The sequence below is a fragment of the Vigna unguiculata genome, chromosome 3, assembly GCF_004118075.2.
Source record: "Vigna unguiculata cultivar IT97K-499-35 chromosome 3, ASM411807v1, whole genome shotgun sequence".
Lineage (NCBI taxonomy): Eukaryota > Viridiplantae > Streptophyta > Magnoliopsida > Fabales > Fabaceae > Vigna > Vigna unguiculata.
Window position 1 is genome coordinate 37004174 of NC_040281.1, and position 22132 is coordinate 37026305.

Here is a 22132-nt window from a genome sequence, read left to right on the forward strand (position 1 = left end):
ATTAGTTATCAATTTTAAAATACTATGTGCAGCACGAATAAAAAAAAAAAAACAAGACTGGGTCTTGCATATATTAATGCAATCAACTTTTGACAAAGTTGCCTATAATACTTTAAATCGTCATTGTACGTACAATTAATAATGTCAAATTAATCATTATTGTGGACTTTGTTTAAGAAACAATGAACGGCATAGAATTACGTAGAATAATTAAGTCAACTAATAGTAATTAGTCAACTAAAACAATTAATTTAGTAGGTTTATTTAATTTAAGAACAAAAAAACTGGGGAATGGAAAGACAAATTAAGATTACTTGATTTTAGGTACAGAAACCAAATGATTTTCCCATGATTTTGCAGTTTCCTAGGAGATGAAGAATATTTTTCTTTTATAAGATCTCACCTTATTATTGTCTCTTTTGTACCTTTACTATATGGTATTCTTTTTATCACTTTAATTATTCCAATTTTTTAACCATTTCCCTACGTTCATATTTTCTTGCTGAGTGTGCCCAGATTGAAATCTATGGCATCATGAACCCAACTCTATTGGGAAAAAGATTAAAATATTGATAATGTAAAGTCCTGTGTTGCAATTATCAAGTATCATTTCATACTTTAAGATATCTAAAGCTCTCTTTTTCTGCACATTCTTTTGTCAGATTGCAAATATACAATAATAAATTAGGATTAATTAATATACTTACTGAGAAATTAATATATATTTTTGAATATCACAAAGAGCTTTGATTGGAAGGACACGCTTTTCTTTACCACCCTCTTCTTTGTTGCTTTCTTTCTGTCTTTCTTGTCTCCTTGTCTTTCTTTAGCTCCTTTTTCTTTTCTTAATCCTTTCTTTTCTATTCTTTTCAGCTTTCTTTTTCTTTGATTTTCTTTGCTGCTACCTGATTCTTATTCCTGCTATCTATAGCTCTTGTGATTCTAGACACATATATAATCATTTATATATTTCAAAATATTCATCACAAAACCTCAAACTGATCGACCTAACGTGAATTCCAAATCCAAATTTGGCTTCTTGCCACTTGATTCTGCAGTGTCTGAGGAAGAGTTTCCATCTGATATTTCATTGCTTTGTCCCTTTGGATCCATTCCCTTCCATAAACCAAAGAAAATGAAGATCAGAATTACAGAACAACATGAACTAGGGTTTATGTACAAAACTATATGCAACCCTTTCTTTATGAGTCAAGTTGGGTAGGTTTAGGTTTGAATAAAGGTTGGCATAAACTAAAGCTTAAATTTTATTTTCCAACACAAACATCAATTTATTAACCTTGTAATCAGCATCTATGAAAAAGATAGGTCTACGTAGCAGGTTGAATTTGCGAGCAAGAAAGCAACTTTTTGAAAAGTCTCTAATTATTCCTTTCCTTGTCTCCATAATGTAGAAGGCTAAATGAAAAGAATAGAACGTGTTCTCTTTTATTCTATATATCAGTTCAAAACACTACTTAATCCTAAGCAAAAGGACACATTTGGTGACAGATAAGATTATACAAACCTCAACAGAAGGCACGTTCCCAATGGAGTCAAGCTTTGGCTTGGCATGCAACAAGGCTTCTCTGCTACAACAAACACACATGGAAAGAATATTTCTGATTACTGAATGGCATGAAGAAGAAAAGCATTCTGAGGAAAGAAAGCAATCTTTTTACTGTCTTATTTATAGCTTCTTCTGCTCTCTGAAATAAAGTTGAAGCCATCCCATGTGATAGGGCATCTCAAAGGGTAAAACACTTTGTTTTGGCACCAAGATTTGTAGGTATATGGTTTACCAAGGGATTGGCTTTAGGACTAAGTTTCCTATAGTTGTAGGACCCCTTCTATGGATGAACCCCACCAAATCATAAGGAAAGAGATATCCCTCTTTCTGAGGTGGATTTGTGCAATCATCAAAATCTAATGTCTTGGAATGGGATTCTTTTACTTCCTTTTTCACCCACTTGCTTGCAGAGAGTGTGTATATTATTACCCCATCATGGAGTTTTGGTTTCAGAACAGATACAACAAAGCAAAAACTCACATCATTTACACCTTTTGTGATTTTTCGAGCCTTGGTTTCTTTGTATCAAATGAGAAAGCGAAAGAGAGAGATTCTCGTCTGAATAAGACGTGCATGATGCATGAATTGCGGTCATTAATTACATTACGATTATTTAAAGATAGAATCAAATATATATAACGAGTTACTTCCAACCAATTTTTTTTTTCTTCTAACATTCAAAATAACATGTTATGCGTTTTTAGATGAAAAGGTAATAATAAATTATGAGTATGTTAGGAAAAACTTTTTCACTAATACTTGAGAAAAAATTCTCCGTAAAGACTAGAAAAAAAAATATTAACTACATATTTATTATAAGTTCAAACCGTGTTAGGTTTGAGTTAACTAATCATAAAAACTTATTTTTTATTAATTTTGATGTTTTCTAAATTACGTAACTAAAAAGACCAGCAACTATGTACTACTAATATAGAGGAGCATCTAAACATGCAGTGAACAAAATTTATGGATTGACATTCAATTTAAGTGAACAAATAAACACATTTTTAGTGATGAAGTTCTAAATCACTGTTTGTATTCACAATTTTAGCCTTAATATATCTTGGTTTTATACAACTTGAAATTTGGTGACCTGTTCATGTATTTTGAATCCAAAGACCGTCTATTTGCATATTGCATACGATGATTGATCTTTCTCGTACATTTGCTAAAGAAAAAAAAAGTACACTATTTTATATATAACTTTGCAACTACATTGTCTATTGCAATTTTGCATTTTCAAGTGAAAACGATGCATTTTGCAACACCAAAATCTCAATCTAAAATCTTGCAAGTGTTATAGAAGGATAAAGTTGACAAGAAAAAGTTCTGAAAACTCTAAGGCTTAGTTATATAGAAGTTTCTAACTAAGTATCTTATCATATTATTCATCTTAATTATCATAACGCCATTACCTTGAAGAGTTGTTCCAAAGACCACCATTTCCATAATCTTGATTAACACTTGGTCTTGCCTGCCTAATAGATAGATCAGACCTCCTTGGAGAGTTTCTATCAAACACCAAGTCTTCAGAAGTATCTCCAGAAGACCCATTATCATAAGTATCAGATTGCCCTAATTATAATTAATTCAAGTGTAAACAAGAATGAGAGAAATAATCAGGAAGAACAACCAAAATAGTAAAATATACTAATATATTTGTTTTCAAACTAAATAAGTTCAATATATATATATATATATATATATATATATATATATATATATATATATATATATATATTCACTAACCCGATGATGCCGCAGCTCTATCAGTAGTTTTCACTGTTCGGTACATCTGATTTAAATGTGTGAATAATTAGCTCAGGAAAGAAGCTATATCATGTAATTTATTTAGAACACGCATGTGCTTAGAAAATGTTTTTGCATTAATTAATATTTTAAAATTGAAAATATATAAAACAAAAAGTACACAACACAGTTATTCATGTTTATTTAATTGTATAATACATCACATAAAAAACATTAATTTATAGACACTGGAAAACCTTCCTGCATCATCAGAATTTATTCTCTAACAGATATCACATCGAAGAAATGAGAAAAATTTAGCTGAATGACTTAAGAAGAGAAAGAAAACCAGAGATAACAATAACTGAAAACCTGTGTGAGAATAATATATCAAACTTATTTTACTAATTTGATATGCAGTAGCCTTAAAGTTGTAGTATATATATAGAAGCATCGAAACCTACAAGGTGTGATATGTGTTTAAATTTGATTTCAGATTATAGAAATAAAGCAATACCTGAAGAGAAAGGGGTGTTTTACTTTTGGAAAAGATGAATCTCGTGACTTTTATCTGTGAGAAATCTCATTTTTAAAATAAAAAAAAAAATAGTTATGTTGAGTTGAGGACAGTGAGTTGAGGTACATGTGAAGTTGGGAAGGGAATGCATGTAACCATGGTTAAAAGTGGTGTGGTTAAAAAGCAAAACTGAGGAAGGGATGATTGAGAAATGATGGTGTTTTGTACTTGCTATTATTTTTCCCCATTTTCTTTGGCAGTTTATATAATAATACTAATATATGTTTCTTTATAGCTATGGACTGAAGTCTGGATTCGCTGCGACTCATTTTGAATTGCAGGGTTTTGTCTTACTCGTTTATAGAAAGAAACAAACACCTCTCTCGCTCTCTCTCTCTATCTCTCAACATGGATGGTTCATTCTTCCAAGCAAAAAGCTGTTTATTAGTAGCTTGCAGGAGCAGAGGCAACAGATGAAATAGTAAATGATATACGAGAGACCCTCTGCAAGGAAACCATTGGAATTTGCGACGTATATAATGTAGGGTTTTTTTTTTTTTTTTTACCAAAGTCAATTAAGAAGTGTACCCAACTTTAACTAAAGTGAATAATAGAAAGATTAATTAATAAGAAGACAGAGATTAGAATGAGATTAATTACCTGCAAGTGAGATTTAACATGTGCTAAAGTGAGATCCTTTACATCCATTAGCTCAAGAACTGATTTGGGTGTAGCCCCTATAGGAAATTAGAAAGGAAATGCAGTGGTTAGAGGAAAAGAAAAGAAGAAAGTGAAGAAGATAAAGAGGAGAGAAAAAGGAAAGCATGATTACTTTCATGGCCGCCCAAGAGTTGAACGACATGGACGAAGCGAGCATGGAGTGCAGTGGTCCAACGCATCCGAGGAGCCCTGATGTTACGCTTGGGAGGGAAGCGTGATGAGAGGAAGGTTGAGTTGAGGAAAGGGGTTGAAGAAGTGGGTGTGTATGAGAAAGGAGGGTTTTGGTACAGTGGGATTCCTCTTATGGGTGTGAGAAAGCGTAGGTCTTGCTGCTGCTGAAAGAAGTGGTTTTGTTGGATAGTGTTGTTTTGGAAGTGGTTGGGGTTAGGGGTGTTGTTGGTGTTTGAAGAAGAAGAAGAAGAAGAAAAAGAAGCCCTTGTTGGATTGGAGAGGGAGAGGTCTGTTCTCACTGTTTTGGATTCCAAAGCTCTCTTCCAAAATCCCAAATCCATCTCCTCCTTTTCTGTGCTTCTCTTCTTCCAATTACTGGATGTGGGTTTGGTGTTTGGAGAAGTGATTTGCAAGGACAAATCTGGTTGTGCTGGAAATAGTTCCATCTTTTCAAGGGCAAACTCTCTGTCTATCTATGTATCTATCTATATCTATGTGTGCTAGATACTTCTTCTTCTTCTTGTTCTAAGTTGTTCTTTCTCCTAGCTCAATTTCCTTTTGTTGTGCAATATTGCACAAGGCTAAGAAAATCTTGAAGGGTGTTTTGTGGTTAGTGATGTGCAAGAAAAAGGTGAGTAAATGGATATTCTAAAGGTGTTTGATTTGTTGCAGTGCAGAGAAGAGATTTGAGATTTAAAAGAGAAAATGTAAACAGAGAGATTGAGAGAAAAAGAGAGAGAGAGAGGAAATGACAAGGTATGGGTATGGGAAGTGAAATGTTGTTTGTTTCGTGTGAAGTATATGTGAGAAAATGACAGTTGAGTTGAGGAAGAGAGAGAGAGAGATTGAGTGTGTTTTGTGGACGTGGGGTGGGGTAGTAGGGTAAAAAAAGGAAGAAAAGGGTTCCTTTTTTTTATAAATATTGGATTTTTAAATTATGAAAAGTAAACAATTTGCTATATCTTCTTTAGGTCTCTAACACATGCTTCTTACTTAACTTTATAACACACACATTCATATAACTTAACTCTGCTTCTCTTTTCTCAGCTTCTAAAAAGCAATAATTCTCAAATTTACCCACACATGATTACTAACAAAATTTAGGACTTCCTTTTTCTTTAATGAACCTAGGCACGTTTTGATCCTTCTTCTCTGTATGAAAGTATATTTTTTTTTTTACATTTCACACATATTCACAGAGGAAAGATGTTAATAATAATGATGACATATGAACCTAACTCATATAACACATTGAAACTAATTTAATTTAAAATTTTAAAATAATTCTTTATATACATAATTTTTTTAACTTTATTAATATAAAACTTAAATTTATATTTATAATTCCAATATTTTTAGTATTATTTCTCTACTATATTCTTAAAATACACTGATGTTAACATATTAAAAATGTTATTAATATATTTTAGAATGTTAAAATCAATATATCTTGAGAACACTCCAAAAATATAACAGAAATATAAGTTATAAAAAACATCAAAATTTATTTATAAAATTAAATTATAATTATTATTTAATTCTTGTTTAAATATTAAAATATGACATAATAAAAGAAAGTATAACTATATTAGTACTTATTAATGTATTATATTTATAAATTCATGAACGAATATGTTGTGTATAATTTATCTTTACAATACATTAAAAATGTTTATTTATTCTTTAACAAGAATCATAAATAAAAAAAATCCAAATTGTATAGAAACTAAACTATTTAAAGATATATTTTCTTTTCCTAAACTCATAAATTAAATTTCAGGACCAACCTACCACTTATCTGGTCCTAAAAAATGTGGTTGTTTCATGAATTGAAAATTCATACGTAATTACGCGAACTTGGCATTGTACTATTGTTGTGTTGTGTTTATTGCAAATTTAGAAGAAACTATTTCCGAAAATGTATTAATTGTTGTAGGATATAGTAAGACCGTTATTTTCTTACACAATCAAAGAAATTTCAAGAAAATTATAATTTTACTTAAATTATTTTAATTTTAAAAATATTCTAAAAAATGTTAAAACTTAACCAACATATTAGAAATGTTGCTAAATATAACATTCTTGATAAAAATGTTTTTCTGAGAAATGTCACCATAGAAGAACTTGTTTTTGAAATGTGATTCCTGAAATAAGAAATACATAATTCTTTAAAAATCACATGGCCACTTTTTCTATTATAATGAACCAACAAATCAAAGATATATGATTATTATACATACACATATGCCTTAAATTGAGGACAAAATCAGAAAGTCAAATGTACCCTCCATCTTGTGTACAGAAAATTGAAATTAATTCTTTTAAAAGGGTAAATTTGTCTTTCCATTATAAATGTACTTGCGACTGCACATATATTTGACTTCTACTGTGACACACATACCTATAAGGCAGACATAATAAAAGAGACACAAAACCGAAAGAAAAAACATTAATATAAAGAATTTTTTTTTAATTTGTGAGTTAATTTAGTTTATCATACATTTAATTTGGATTGAATGGAAAAATATTAATATTTGATTTAAAAGAATTGGAGTTAAGTCAAAAATAAATTAACCTATATCAATAATAATTTTTCATTATATTTTATAATTTTTTTTAAATGATTATATAGATTGTTAGTATGATTTTTTTTAAAATATTGAAATATTATTTAATAATATTTGAATAGCTTGTATTTAATTAATTTATTTATCAAATTATATAAATTGATATTTTAATTATATTTTAAAAACTAAATTAACAATTTAATTGTCATACACTAGTAAAATGAGTCAACTTAATTCATTCTAATTATATAACAATAAATACATAACATATTTTAAGTAAGTCAATCTAGTTAAACTATGAATCTTGATGAATTGAATTAGTTATAACAATTTTGACTTACCAATAATACTCAAGTTGAATCGATTATGATAAACTAACTTGTATATTATTACTTAAAAAAATTGACAAATTTTTTCATATGAAAGTTTTGGATAAAAATTTCAAATAATTTTTTGATTAACTGTTAACCAACTTTTGAATGGAAAGCAAAGTATTAACAGAAGGAAGAAGAATATATAATTATATATGGTTAGAACATTTATGAGAAGAGAATGTCTAATTAGTCTGAAAATTTAATATTTTGTTGTTAGGACTTTAAAAGTTCAAAAGGGACCTGTAATCACTTGACACAATAATACAATAAGTAGGAGAAATCTGTGTAAACCTATTATTATTGTATCATTGTCACATTACTTCTTAGGAAATAACTTGTTTATCTAAGATGTAAGAATTGATAAAAAATTGTAAGAACTTTTATTTATTTATAATTCTTACAGCCAGTGGCGAAGCTTTGAGCAGGGGTGGCCATGGCCCCTCAATTTTTTAATTTTGTTTATATTATATATATATATAAATATAAATTATTTTTAATTTTTTTAAATTTTCAAATTATATGTAATATATACAGTGAAATAGAAGTTTAATTTAGTATTTTTTATTTATTTTAAATATAACATTTAATTTCAACAAAATAATAAAATATAAAATCAAATGTAATAAAGAATAAAAATATTTATTAACATATTTTTTATTTTTTTATTGTATTTTTAAGTTTTTCACAACTTATTATGATTTCGCACTTTTACATTTTTTGTTTTTATTTTGAAAAAAAAAAACAGTGAAATACAAATTTGTTATTTTTTGCTTTCATTTCTCATTTTTTTTTTCATTCATGAAGAAAAAAAAAGAAAATTTTTGATATCACTTGATAATGAAATATTTGTTTAATAGTTAACATTATTATTTACCATATGAGTCTTATATTCATTTTTTTTTATGATTATGAGAGAAAAAAATTATTGTTCTATGTGTTTTTTTATAACTATATTCTATTTGGAACTTGATTGCGATTGATTTTTTCTTTTAGTGACTCTTAATTTTTCATTTTTTAATTAAATTATGATAAATTATTTTTTAATCTTAAATTTAAAAAAAAAATAGATATATTGATGAAGAATAAAAGAATAAATTTATTTGTTAAAAGTGATAAAAAGAAAGTTATCCGTGACGATGAAAATAATTCAAATTCAATATTTTATCTTAACGTATCCTGAATCATGATACAAACAATCATATTGTTCAATTAGAGAAACATGTTTTATATTAATTATTTTGAATGTGTTTATATTTATATTGAAAAATAAATAGTTGACAATTTTAGTTTTAATTCAATTATTAATGAGTTCAAAAATTTGAAAGAACGAAGGACAATCCTTTGTATATGTGTGATTTCTTTTGTAGGTACAATTATAGTAAATTATTTATTCATTTTTATTTTTATTGTATTAGTGACACTAATTAAATATATAAATTTTGAATTTTGAATATATTATTTTGACTCCCCAAAATTATTGGTTAAGATCCGCCACTACTTACGACCATTCTATTAAAATGAGGATAATAAGATGTCTTTAACTTCATATAATCTTTTCCTAGTTTTATTATTTTATTATTATTATACTTGTATAATGCATCTCAAACTAAATATTTATGACAATATGAAAGTGAAAAAAAAAAACAAACAGAAAATGTAAACCTGACTAAATTATTTAATGATGCGGCGAAGCATCAGAAGGGAGAGGGTGTCATGGCCATAAAAAAATTTTGAATTTTTTAAACTATATTTTGCCAAAAATTTATTTTTATATTTAGAATGGATAAAAATTAAATTAAATATATTTTTATTTATTTTAAAATTACAATATTTAAAGTTAATACATAATAAAATATAAAATCAAATATAATATAAAATAAAATAAATTATTAAAAAAAATCTCCCTTAACTCATTTAATAATAAAATATTAGTTTAATAATTAATATATTTTTTTAATCTCATGAACCTTTTTATAATTACTTTTATAATATAGAAAAAAGTTTTGTATTATATGTTTTTTCATAACTTTTTTTAATTTTAATTGTGGTTTTGATTATTATATTTTCTTTAGTATTTATGTTTCTCATTTTTTATTTGATTATTATAAATTATTTTTTAGTCTTAATTTTTTTTAAAATAAAAATATTGATGAAAAAATAAATTTATTTTAAAAATTAACTAGCCTGGTGACCGATGCGTACACACGAAAATTTTCTGTTTTTATTTTAAAAATATAATATAATTAAAAAATATATTTGTTCAAATAAATTTAAAAATATATATTTAATTATTACAATTATGTGTTATATAAATATAAAATTTAATCATATAAAAAATTAAATAATTATATTATTTTATGATAATATAAATTAAAATAATAATAATATCAATATTAATATACAGATAAAAAATAATGGTAGTATATACTTATATATTGCATTGTATACGAGAATAAGAGATAAAAAAAACAAAAAAGTACAAATAAATAAAAAAACAAAAAAAAAAATAATTGAAATATAATCTCTAAATAAAAATAAGATGTATGTAAAAATAAAATTAAAACATAAATATATTATAAAATACGAATAATTTTGGTCCAAAATAAAAAGTAAAAAGTCTAAGTAAAAGAAAAAGAGAAAAAGTGTAAATACTTTAAATATTTTTCCTTAATAAATAAAAATTAAATGTATGTAAAAGCAAAATTAAAATGTACGTATATTATAAAATATGAATGATTTTCGTCCAAAATAAAAACTAAAAATTACAAGTAATAAAAATATAAATAATTAAAATATGATTCATAATAAATAAAAGTAAAATATATGTAAAAATAAAATTAAAATGTATGTATATTATGGAATATAATATCTGTCCATGATAAAAAGTTAAAAGTACAAATAAAAAAAAGAAAAAAAAATATAAGTATTTGAAATACAATCTTGTTAGTAAATAAAGGTAAAATGTACGTATAAAACACAAATTAAAATGTAGGTGTATTATGATATGTGAAGCATCGTGAACAAAATAAAAATGATATGAAATTAATGTTAAAATCTGTAAATAAAAATCCATGCATATAAAGATGATTTAAAAGAGAGAAAGATATTCAAAGGTGCCTAAATCAACAATGTCAGATATACGGTAAGATATGATCATATACAAAATAAAAATAACACAAAATTGATTTAAAATTTTAATTAAAGTAATCCTAATAATAAAAATAACTCATAATAATAATATAATAATAATAATAATAATATTATTATTATTATTATTATCAATGTTAATAATAACACTGATGTTAATATTAATTCAAATAATAATATATAATAATAATAATATCAATATTATTATTAATACTAATGTTATGGATATCAATTACTAATAATAATAAATGTAAATTTATTGTGAAATATGATCGCATATAAAATAAAAAATAATATAAAATTGATTTAAAATTTATAATAAAAGTAATGCTAATAATAAAAATTGTGAAAACCTCTTCTACCACCACTTCACCAGAAACAAAAATTCACTCCCTCTCTAATACCCTCTCTTTCTCCTACTCTTCTCAGCCTTCTCTCTACCAAATTCATTCAAAGAATTTCTGCAGTAGGTCTAATCCTCTTCCCTGTTGCAGAATTTAGGGCTGAAGCAAGATCAGAGTCACTTTCCCAAGCTGAGTCTCCCTTTCCTACGCGTAAGTCAACTTGTATCCCCCTCATTTTCTGATTTTTGAATTCTAAGTAATTCCAGCATTCTGGGTGGTAGTAGAATCTGTTCTCACCATTTGCAATTGTAATTCAGTGCCTTAGGTTGGAGTTTGAGGTATTCTCTTTGGTTGAGGAGTCAATCCTAGTGGAAATTCCAAAGGTAAGGGGAGTTAGCTAACTTTTGCACAAACCATTTAGAATCTGTCCTGATAAGTCTGAATTGTATGCTTAAGTATCGAATTGATGGTTGAATTGTGTGATTACTGTGTGTTGCTGAGTTTGTGATGAATCTGGACCCTTGCATGTAAGAACAGGCTTGAAGACTGGTATTTTCACCTGGGCGAGTGACTCTCGCCTAAGCGAAACTATCAGAGAAATCACCCCTGTTCCTGCGCGAAGTCTCGCCTAGGCGAGCTGGAGTCGCTTAAGCGAGATCTGTTCTCGTCTAAGCGAGCCAGCCTAGCCTGAGCGAGAGTTCGCCCAAGTTTTTATTTTTGGCCACTGTTAGAGTCTCGCCTAGGCGAGATTGACTCGCCTGAGCAAGATGGCCTCTCGCCTAGGCTGGATTATCTAGCTTGGGCGAGGCCCACTACAGTGGTTGGCTTGAAATCCTGTTTTAATGATTGAAGTGATAAGAAGTATTGTAATTATGTGCAGTTACTCTCCTGTATGCTTTAAATATTTTATGGATATAGTGAGAATCGAATAGTTGATGATTGTGAAGGATGAGAAGTTGTGTTTATAATGGAGTTTCAAGGGAAATTCATAAGAGTTTGTTAGTGTGTGTAAGGACATGAGGAATCCGTATTGGGTGGCATCCTGAAATTCCAATAATCATTCATGCTCATGTAGAGTAGAATGGATTATGTCATGAGGAGTAGCGGGAGGTCCTAGTCTTTGGACTCGATAGAGCCTTAGACGCGAAGGGGACTTACCCTGTGAGAGGTTGGGTGATAACCCCTTGTGTCCAAACTCTGCAGAGTTTAGGAACCTTCACAGGTGCAAGCCACCAAGAGCTCCAATGTCGCTTACACAATTCGGATATCGAGTCTAGAATTTTATGTATACTTGCGATATGTTTGTGATTGACGTTTTCAATATGAATTGTATGTTTTTCCCTCAAATCTCAGTTTGCTCACCCTTATTGTTCATGTCTGTTTTCTTTATGTTTCTCCTTGCTATGATCACCTGTTGTTGGTGTGAGCAGGGCCGAGTCCAGATGGTGATGTCCCTCCCTCTAGCAGGAGCTGAGTGATCGATGAGTAGTCCTGTGGTAGAGCTCATGGATTAGATGCCATGTAGTTTTGAGATGTTTTAGTTTATGTTTGAATACCTATGTTCTTCACCACAAATTCATAGGATATGTTTTTGGATGACTGTATCAACTGTATATTCTATAGTGCTGCTTCCTTTACTATCTGATGTGCTTAATCATAATATAATGTTTTATTTGATAGCGTGAAAAACTATTAAATGGGATGTTAAAAAACAACTTGTAATTGTAATAATAATAATACTAATATTAATAATATTAATAATAATAATAATAACCCTCTTCACATTCGCATAAAAAATAAGATTTAAAGATAAATAATAATAAAAAGAAAATGTAAGTAATTGAAATAAGATATTGTAGTAAAATTAAGATATAAACAACCTAAAATAAAGAAAAATATTAAAAATGTATTGGCATATGAAACCAAGAAGAAAAAAACTTAAAATTATGGATATCAAATGTGAGCCAACTCGGCTCAAGAATAGCTCTAAAAACAGGACGAGCTCAACCCGGTTCATTTTTTTCTGAGTCATAAATTTTACAATCTAGCCCGAATCACAACGGATTGGTGGGTTGACTCATTTATAATTATTTTTTCTAATTTTTAATATATTTATTGTATTACAATAAGAGTTAATTGACTTAATTTATTTTTTATAATAGTGGAATCAAAGTGTTCACCTAATTACCGAAATAATAGTTAAAAATTAAAGTATTAACATATATAACTTGACAAACAAATTAATTAAACATTCAAACTATTCGAATATTATTGACCAACATTATAGCATTTAAAATATGAAATTGTGAACCTATATAATTAGAAATAGTAAATAATTATAACAAAAAAAGAATTATAAAAAAATGTTTGTAGGTTAAGTTGGTCAATCCACTTTCAGTCCGTTTAATTCGTGAGTTAGGTGAACCAGATTCAATCCAATCAATTTTTTAAAAAACTGAATTTTTCTCAATCCAGCTTGAACTTGCGGTGAGTCAGATTGACTTACAGACGAAACCTATTATAATACCTCTATTTAAAACATTAAGATTAAAATATAACATCTAAGAATATATTTGTATCTGTAAGACCCACTTTTATTGAGTGCCTTAATGTTAAGGGCTGTCACACTGTTGGAGGCCTAAAGGGCTGGTCCATAGGGTGCCAAGGCCCCTAAAGTAGCCAAGGTCCCTCAATTGTAAGTCATTCTGAAAAATCAGTGCCCTAACTCACCCATTTTCTCTCCACATAACCTCTGCTAGGGTTTGGAGATCTACCCAAGTTCAAGTGAGCTCAACCTCCGTCTCCCGTTCACTTCATAGATTTGTCCTTGGAGGTACTGGTTTCGCTGGCTTAAGAGTCGAAGTCCAATATTAGCCCTTTTCCAAGTAAGGGAAGCTAGGTTCTTTTCCGCGTTTTTGAAACATGGTTTGTTTTCGTTTCTGTTTTATGCTTAAATGATTAGAAAACGTTAGTTTTGGTATATTTATGAGTTAGGGGTTCAAATATTAATGAAACTGCGATGTTTGACGTCATTTCTCGTATTTTGATGCGTCGCATAGTCGCTGGGCGAGTTTCTTGGCTCGCTGGGCGAATGTGTATTTTTCTGATATGCGTCGTTTTAGTAAAATTGACTTTCCCGACTCATTAACCGTTGGATTGAGCTCAAATTTTGACATGTGGTTCATAACATGCTATTTTATGGTTTGACCGGTTAGATTATCGATTAGATGTCTGTAGGTTGAGAAATGTGTCACACATTACTACAATGATTTTGGTTTCGTGATAATAAATTTTCTTGGGAATTTTGGTGTAAGAATTATGGTTGTGGGTTGTGCTTGATTGTATAAAATTGCAAGTACTTAAACGTTGACACTCATTTATTTGGGATGAATACTATTTTGTGATATATGTATGTCTTGGTATGCATTTATAAAGTATGAGATGAATGAATTTGCATGAGTGATGTGATTCATGGATTGTGAATGATGAACTTGGATAAATCTTGGCATGCGATTTCAATGAAATAGTTGGTTATATATGTGGTCATGAATTCGGTATGAACAATAATGTTATATTGATGGCATGGTATTGGTATGAGGTGAAGTTCTATATCCCCGAATTGAGAAGAATGGGATGGTATGAAATCAACATGGAATATGAATGAGGATGAGTTACAAAAGGATGGCGTGAGGTGTTAAATGCATGATCAATATTATTTGTTTGTTTGGAATGTGATTGGTATGTTGTCAGTACATAAATCCATGAGTCTCTAGGTGAGACTTCCTGGTCGTGCTTCAGTGGTCGGGACGTAATTCCATGGCCCCTGTTAGTGGGTGTCCATGGTGGTGCCCCATCTATATAACTTGGTAAGGATTCAAGGTATGGATTGCATCCTGACACTCTAAGGAGTCAGTTAGTCTCACTTAGAGCGGACTGACTCCTGTGGTGAGAGTAGCAAGAGGCCTGAAACTCATCAAGGGCTAACCTTGTGTGTGAGGAAATTGATTCATTGTAACACTTGTAACACATAGCTCGGGGGTGAGCAGCTCGGGGGTGAGCAGTGGTATCCACCACAAGTGCAAGCATTTGCTGAATCCGACCAGGTTATATGTATCTGGATGAGTCAAGTCGAGTCTTAGTGTATTGATTTGAAGGTCATAATATGCTTGGATGATCTGTGTATATTGGACTGTGAAAGTATATTTGATTGCATGATGAAATCTTTTTGGCTCTAGCTTACCCTTTGCTTGTTTGATTGCCTTGTATGTTGTTCTTCTACCTTTGTGATGATCATCAATTTATTGATGGGAGCAGATGCGAGAGGTACTCGTGGTCAACAAGAGAGATGACTCCGCTGCATAGTCTACTTGGGCTGGACTTCACGTTTTATTTGGGCTTTTCTTTAGGGCTAAGGCCCGCGTATTGTATCGTCCCTAAGGCTTTATTTTGAATATTGGCTATCTCTTACTCATTTTGGGTTGTAGGCATTGTAGTGAGCTTTAGTATTTTCTTTTAAGTACCTTGAATAGGAATAACCTTATACTCCGCAACTTGGCTCTTTATATTATCCGATGTAAGATTTCATTTAATTATGTTATTATTTAAATGGGATGTTACAGTATCAAATTATAAAATTGACATAATAATAATTTATTAGTATGTATAGTTATTATTCATTACCAATAAAAAAAATAATAATAACACTAATAATAATAATAATAATAATAATAATAATAATAATAATAATACAAATAATAATAATAATAATAATAATAATAAAAATAATAATAATACCAGCGACAATAATACTGATAATAATTTTAATATTAATAAATATACTAATTTTAGTAGTACCATTAATACACAAAAGTAATAATAAAAAATAAAAAAATAAGTGTTTTTTTTTAATTTCATCTTTTAAATTAAACTACTATTTTGCTAATTGTTTTTAAAAAATTTCTGCATATGTACTTTTTAAATATTTGTTAATTATTGGAAATAATTATTTTATAAATTAAATCATACAGAAATAAACACATACTAATAAATATTTAAATGTAATAGTAACTAAAAATTTTCAATTTAATTTCTTAAATGAAACTGGTATTTTACTAATTGTTTTTAGAAATTTTCTGCATATGTAGTTTTTAAATATTTTAAGTTTTATAAATTAAATTATATAAAAATTAACATAATTAATATATATTTAAAATATAATATTAATTAGATAAACTTTTAATATGGAAGGTTAACGCAATTAATTCATATCTTGTTGGAACGAAGAAAATTGCAATGAAACCATCACACAACAAAAATGTTAAAAAGGGCAAATTCGTTATTCAAAGATCTGATTCTGCACAGTGAAACAGCAGAGAAAAGATGATGGAATTTACATAGAGCCCATCTCAACAAATAGGATTTTCCATAATAAGAAGGGCATATGCGGAATAGGAAAAGGTGGAATGACAAGAAAACCTATAAATATAACAGGTGTCAAAATATAATCAATGGGTGTTTTTGAATTTTTAATTGTACTAACTTTTCTTATAAACTGGGTTGAGACCGTGCGTCATTTCTTTTTTCTGTGTTTTTGTTTTGAATTTCACATTTATTTATGTTTTATTTTATGTTTTATGTAAGTAAATATGGAATTATTTGATTAATAAAAATTTTAATTATAGATATTGGTTTAGGTAATAAATTTAATTAAAAAGGAAAAATATTATTATAATATAATATTTTTTTCATAGTAGAAGTAGTATGATTACATTTCAGATTCGATTTAGAGAATCTGATTTTGGCGGTAAGTTATTATATTTATTATTTATGTTTTTGAAATATGCGGTGTCTCGATTTGATTAAAGGAGCAAAGGAAACGTTGGAGTAAAAGAGCAGAGAAACACTTTATTAAGTGAATTGTTCAGTTTCTGGGAAGAAGAACAAAAGAAAACCCTTCAGAGTCCATAGCTCTGTGTTTCGTTTGGGCAGAAGGGAAAATTTCAGGTTCCAAATGTTTCAGTTTCAAAAATTTTTACCAGAACTCGGTCATGTTCTTGGATCCTTCTAAGGTTAGTGTTAATGCATTTGTTTGTTTTTTGTTTTTTTTTCCTTTTTAATGTGATTTGGTTTGAAAGCAGTTGTTTTTAATGTGATTTTGTTTGAGAGTAGGAAATTTCTTAAAAACAAAAAATATTGAACGTATTCCTTCCCGTTTCTGTTTTTCCCAGGATTTTTTAGTGTTTGATGAAGGCTTCTTCTTGGAATGGGGCAAATCATTAGTAATAGGGACAAACTATTTTTCTGATCACGCGAGAAATGTGCTTAACATTAAGTTTGATGAAAATCTGGTGGCTGGAGGAAATTTCGTGGTGTTTTTCAGATATTAGGGTTCTATAATCTGCGATGCATGTGTTACGTATGCACTCTATTTTGTGGAGATAGGTACTTTCGGTTAAGAGTCTTTGACTCATATTGGAAGGAAGTTGAGTATCCTGTGGTAGGCCAATCAATGACTGGGATGACCTATGACCCTTTTGGTTCACCAAGATTTTTTCAATGTTTTAGAGTGAAGTTGCTGCGATCGACGATAACATCTTGTATTCCTTACATAGTTTGATTAATTTTGTGCAGGTATATCTATATTTACTAATTTTTGATTTACTTGTATTGCTTCTGAACAACCATACATTCTTCTCCCAGAAGAATTTCAGATGTTTTCTCAGGATGAACTAAAACTTGATCGTAAAGTTGAACTTTATGACCCTCTTAGGAAAAAGTTTGAGTTGTCTGTGGATACAACAGATGTAGGCACTATTGTATTGTTTGGGTTGGCAGAATTTATGAAGTACTATGGGTTAAAGAAATGTTTTTTCTTACATTTGAGTTATGTAGGAAAAAATCAATTTATCCATAAGATTTTCTCCCCTGAAGGAGTAGAAATTGTGTACTGTAGGGATTCGATGAGTGGAAATGATATAGAGCATGGTGCTGTTAATGAACCTAATGTTAGTGGCATTCCTAATAATGCTGGCGCTAGTGCTATTCCTGATAATGCGTCACATATTAGTGATGATGGAGTGGTGAAATACTTAACTCATTATGATGTTTAAAGTTCATGTTTGGTATACTTTATGTTTATGGCTGTATATTTCTCATAGTTTTATTGTTATGGAATTGGTGTTTATCAGAGGAATTTTTGTTTGCAGTATCTGAATTCCAATTTTGCTGGACAGTTTTTGGATAAAAGTCGTAAGAGATATTTGTTGACGAATGAAACTACTATATATTGGCCTTGCTCAATTCGTTGGTCTGGAAGGAGCAATTTTGAATGCTATCTAACGTGTGGATGGAAGACGTTCTGCAAGGACAATGGCTTAGCTGCTGGTGATGACATAAAATTTGTAATAGACGATGATAAGAAAAATATCATCCATGTTGTAAAGGTTTAGGTGTGTTGGTTAATTTACTTTTAGGCTATTTTGGAATCCTTTATAGTTAGGTATCATGTTAGAATTGGAAAACAATTTCTGTTTTGTGAACTCCTGTTTAACTTTGGATTGTTATTTTATTCAACGATGATATTTGACCAAGTAGTCCAGGTTGATATTAAATATCGTTAAAATGTTTAGATATTGATTGAGAATATACATAATAATATTTCATTACTTGAAATAGTTGAATTTTTGTTCGTATATTAACGTTGTTTTAATGTAGTAATTAAAGTAATAAATTATCTGGTATAGAATTGTTTAATTTTTGTTGGTATATTAACGTGGGCATTAAATTACTTGAATGTAACAATTAAAATAATAAATTGAGTGGTACTAATTAAAGTAATGTGTATTTTCGTATAATTTTGGATGTTATAGAAAATTATTAATAGAGAAGAAGTTATAGAGAAAATTTATTAAAAAAAGAATTAATCCCAAAAATTGATTAATAAACCAAAGCTTTGTACGAGTGTGATGAAAATATTTAACTGCAATAATTGATTAATAACGAAAATTCTTTAATGTTAATTTTAATCAAATAATTAAGTGCGATGATCCAGTTGTGTACCGATATTATAGTCATGGCTAATGGTATATTTGTAGCTAAGACTTGTGGTGGTGTGGTTAGTGAAATTTTGGATTGGGTTCTATGTTGACGTACTCCCAATGGATCATGAAACAAAACATACTGGAAGATGTATGATTGTGAGTAAAAATTGGACTTGGAAAAAAACTGAATATAATCAATTTTATCGTAGTGGTGCATAAATCAATTTTGGTGGTGTTGTTATCAAAGTTCAATATAAGTTAGGTACGTTTGTTGGTTTCAGTTTAAATACATTGTCATGTGTGGTGCAATAGGACAAAATAATGGTCAACCTGAAAAGATTCTAAAGTAGTCATTGGTCACGGGTTCATATAGGGCAAATTGTAAGCTTTTGGGAACAATTGAAAAGTTGGAACAATGGAAGGAGCTTGATATCTGTTTTGGTGAGTTCTTCTGGCCTCAATAACGTTGAATTGGTTATTCTTTTTTTAATTTCATATGGATCAATTATTCTGTAAACCATATTAGACGGATCTGGATGTTTTATTTCGGAATTTATTGAAGATTTTTCATTTTTGCAGTTAAGCTTGCGAAGAGACATGTATCATTGTTTGCAATTGGGATTTCCAGGTTTTATCATGGGTAGATCTTGATAAGCTTATTGCAATGGTTCTGTCTATCTCGAAAAGTAAGATTTTTTTTGCATCTTTGGTAATGTATTTTGGTATGACCTGTAAACTTAAATAATAGATCGAACTTCTTTGTATGGAATCGGAATACAATAATATATCTTTTTCTAATCAGTTCTTTGGCAGTCTTGTACAAAATGTTTAGTAAATAGTAAGAAAAGGTTTTGTCTTAAGACAAACTATACATTTTGGAACACTTCTTTGTATACAACATTGGTTGTTGTATTCGAAGGTTTGTTGTCCTTATCATGGATTAGGATTCTTAACCCAGATTTACTTTGAACTCGAGAGACTGCAACATATAGCTGACCGTGACTAAATACCGGTGTCGGTAAATACAATCCAACAAAACGTAGTGATTGACCTTGAGATTTGTGTATTGTCATTGCATATGATAGCATGATAGGAAATTTTTTTCTGATTAGCTTAAATGGCCATGGGGATTGTGAAGGGGACATTGACATTCGTGGAATATAAATGTCTTGATCATCTTTATTACCTGTAATCATCTTAGCTCCAATAACATGGTTTGCAAGTCTTGTTATTATTAACCTGCTCCCATTGCACAAACCTTCTGCTTGATCCAAGTTCCTCAAAAGCATTATTGGTGCTCCAATCTTCAGTTTGATTCTATGGTTACGAAGACCAGAGGTAGAGAGAGAATTTAAGAATTCAGAAGTTATAGTGGTGTAGCTATTGTTTGAAGCAGAATCTGTTTCATCAACTGAATCGCAGCTAAGATACTCATTTTCTTCCCCTGTATTAGTAATAATATTAGTCACACTAAATTTTCAAATTATAATCATCAATTTGAGGGTGTAGATTGATATACCTGGAATTAGTGATAACATGTATTGATTAATTTCATTGACTGTCTCAATCCTACTTGCCAATATTGCCCTACACTGTAGATAATCGAAAATTTTCGAAAATTTTTACATAACGTCGTGCAATAATCGATTATCCTGAGTGATAATCGATTATTGTTTCATAATATGAATTCCAGAAATGATTGGTATGAGTAAATAATCGATTATTGTGAGTAATAATCGATTATTCCAGAACGATTTTGAGTATTTTGATCAAGGTCATGATAATCGATTATTCTGCTTGATAATCGATTATTCTAGGAATTTAGAACTTATTTTGGGAGAAGATAATCGATTATCATGAGTGATAATCGATTATTGAGCGTTGTTTTACGAAAATATGAAAAATGAAGGTTATTGCTCTTTCAAGAGACTTCTAATATTCCTAAATCTCTCCTAAGCTCATAAAATCTGTCTTTGGCTAAAGGCTTTGTAAAGATGTCTGCCAATTGATGCTTGGTGTCTATATAGTCTATCATACAATTGCCTTTACTTATGTGATCCCTTAAGAAGTGGTGTCTAATTTCTATGTGTTTTGTCCTAGAATGCATTATGGGATTTTTAGTTAAGTTTATGGCACTAGTATTGTCACATTTTAGAGGTATATGATTTAGATAGATACTGTAATCCTCTAATTGTTGCTTCATCCATAGGATTTGGGCACAACAATTGCCAGCAGCAATGTATTCGGCCTCTGTAGTTGACAAAGCCACACAGGCTTGTTTTTTGGAGTGCCAAGAAACTAATGAGCTTCCTAAGAGGTGACAAGTACCACTGGTACTTTTTCTATCTATTTTACAGCCACCATAATCAACATCAGAGTACCCTATTAAACTAAGTGATGCCCCAGAAGGATACCAAAGTCCAAAAGATATAGTTCCTTTAAGATATTTTAAGATTCTTTTTACTGCTATAAGATGTGATTCCTAGCTTGATATCTAGCACAAATGCATACATATTGCATAATATCAGGTCTACTTGCAGTAAGATATAAAAGAGATCCTATCATACCTCTAAACATGGTTTGATTTACTTCAATACCTGATTCATCTTTATCCAAATAGCAGGAAGTTGCCATAGGAGTACTTGCTGCTTTAGCATTATCCATTTCAAATTTTTTAAGTATTTCCTTACAATATTTAGATTGAGATATGAATGTCCCTTCATCCATTTGTTTAATTTGCAAACCAAGGAAGAAGTTTAATTCTCCCATCATTGACATTTCAAACTCACCCTGCATTATGCTTGCAAAACCTTCACATAGAGATTTATCGGTTGATCCAAAAATTATATCGTCAACATACACTTGAACCAATAAAATGTGTTTACCTACTCTTGTAATAAACAAAGTTGAGTCTATTTTACCTCTTTCAAAATCATT

The 22132-nt window shown here is 29.4% G+C and overlaps 1 protein-coding gene across 2 annotated transcripts; it reads right to left on the reverse strand.

The window, feature by feature from the left end:
* Window positions 1-624: 624 nt before the first annotated feature.
* LOC114175788 (probable transcription factor KAN2) lies at window positions 625-5540 on the reverse strand. 2 transcript variants are annotated; one of them, XM_028060589.1, is made up of 6 exons: window positions 4666-5540; window positions 4494-4570; window positions 3317-3362; window positions 2983-3142; window positions 1526-1589; window positions 625-1116 (listed from the first exon to the last, which is right to left on the reverse strand). In XM_028060589.1, exons 1-6 carry the CDS (start codon window positions 5168-5170, stop codon window positions 994-996), a joined length of 975 nt encoding a protein of 324 aa, XP_027916390.1. In that variant the 5' UTR covers window positions 5171-5540; the 3' UTR covers window positions 625-993. The 2 variants fall into 2 exon arrangements, with proteins under 2 accessions (XP_027916390.1, XP_027916391.1); XM_028060590.1 differs by having other exon boundaries at window positions 1526-1586; window positions 4666-5539.
* Window positions 5541-22132: the final 16592 nt, after the last annotated feature.

Coding starts and splice junctions, on each gene's coding strand:
- LOC114175788 (XM_028060589.1), bottom strand. CDS start 5,170: ATGGAACTATTTCCAGCACAACCAGATTTGTCCTTGCAAATCACTTCT. Junction 4,571..4,665: donor ACTCTTGGGCGGCCATGAAA/GTAATCATGCTT, acceptor AATTTCCTATAG/GGGCTACACCCAAATCAGTT. Junction 1,590..2,982: donor CTTTGGAACAACTCTTCAAG/GTAATGGCGTTA, acceptor TGTTTGTTGTAG/CAGAGAAGCCTTGTTGCATG.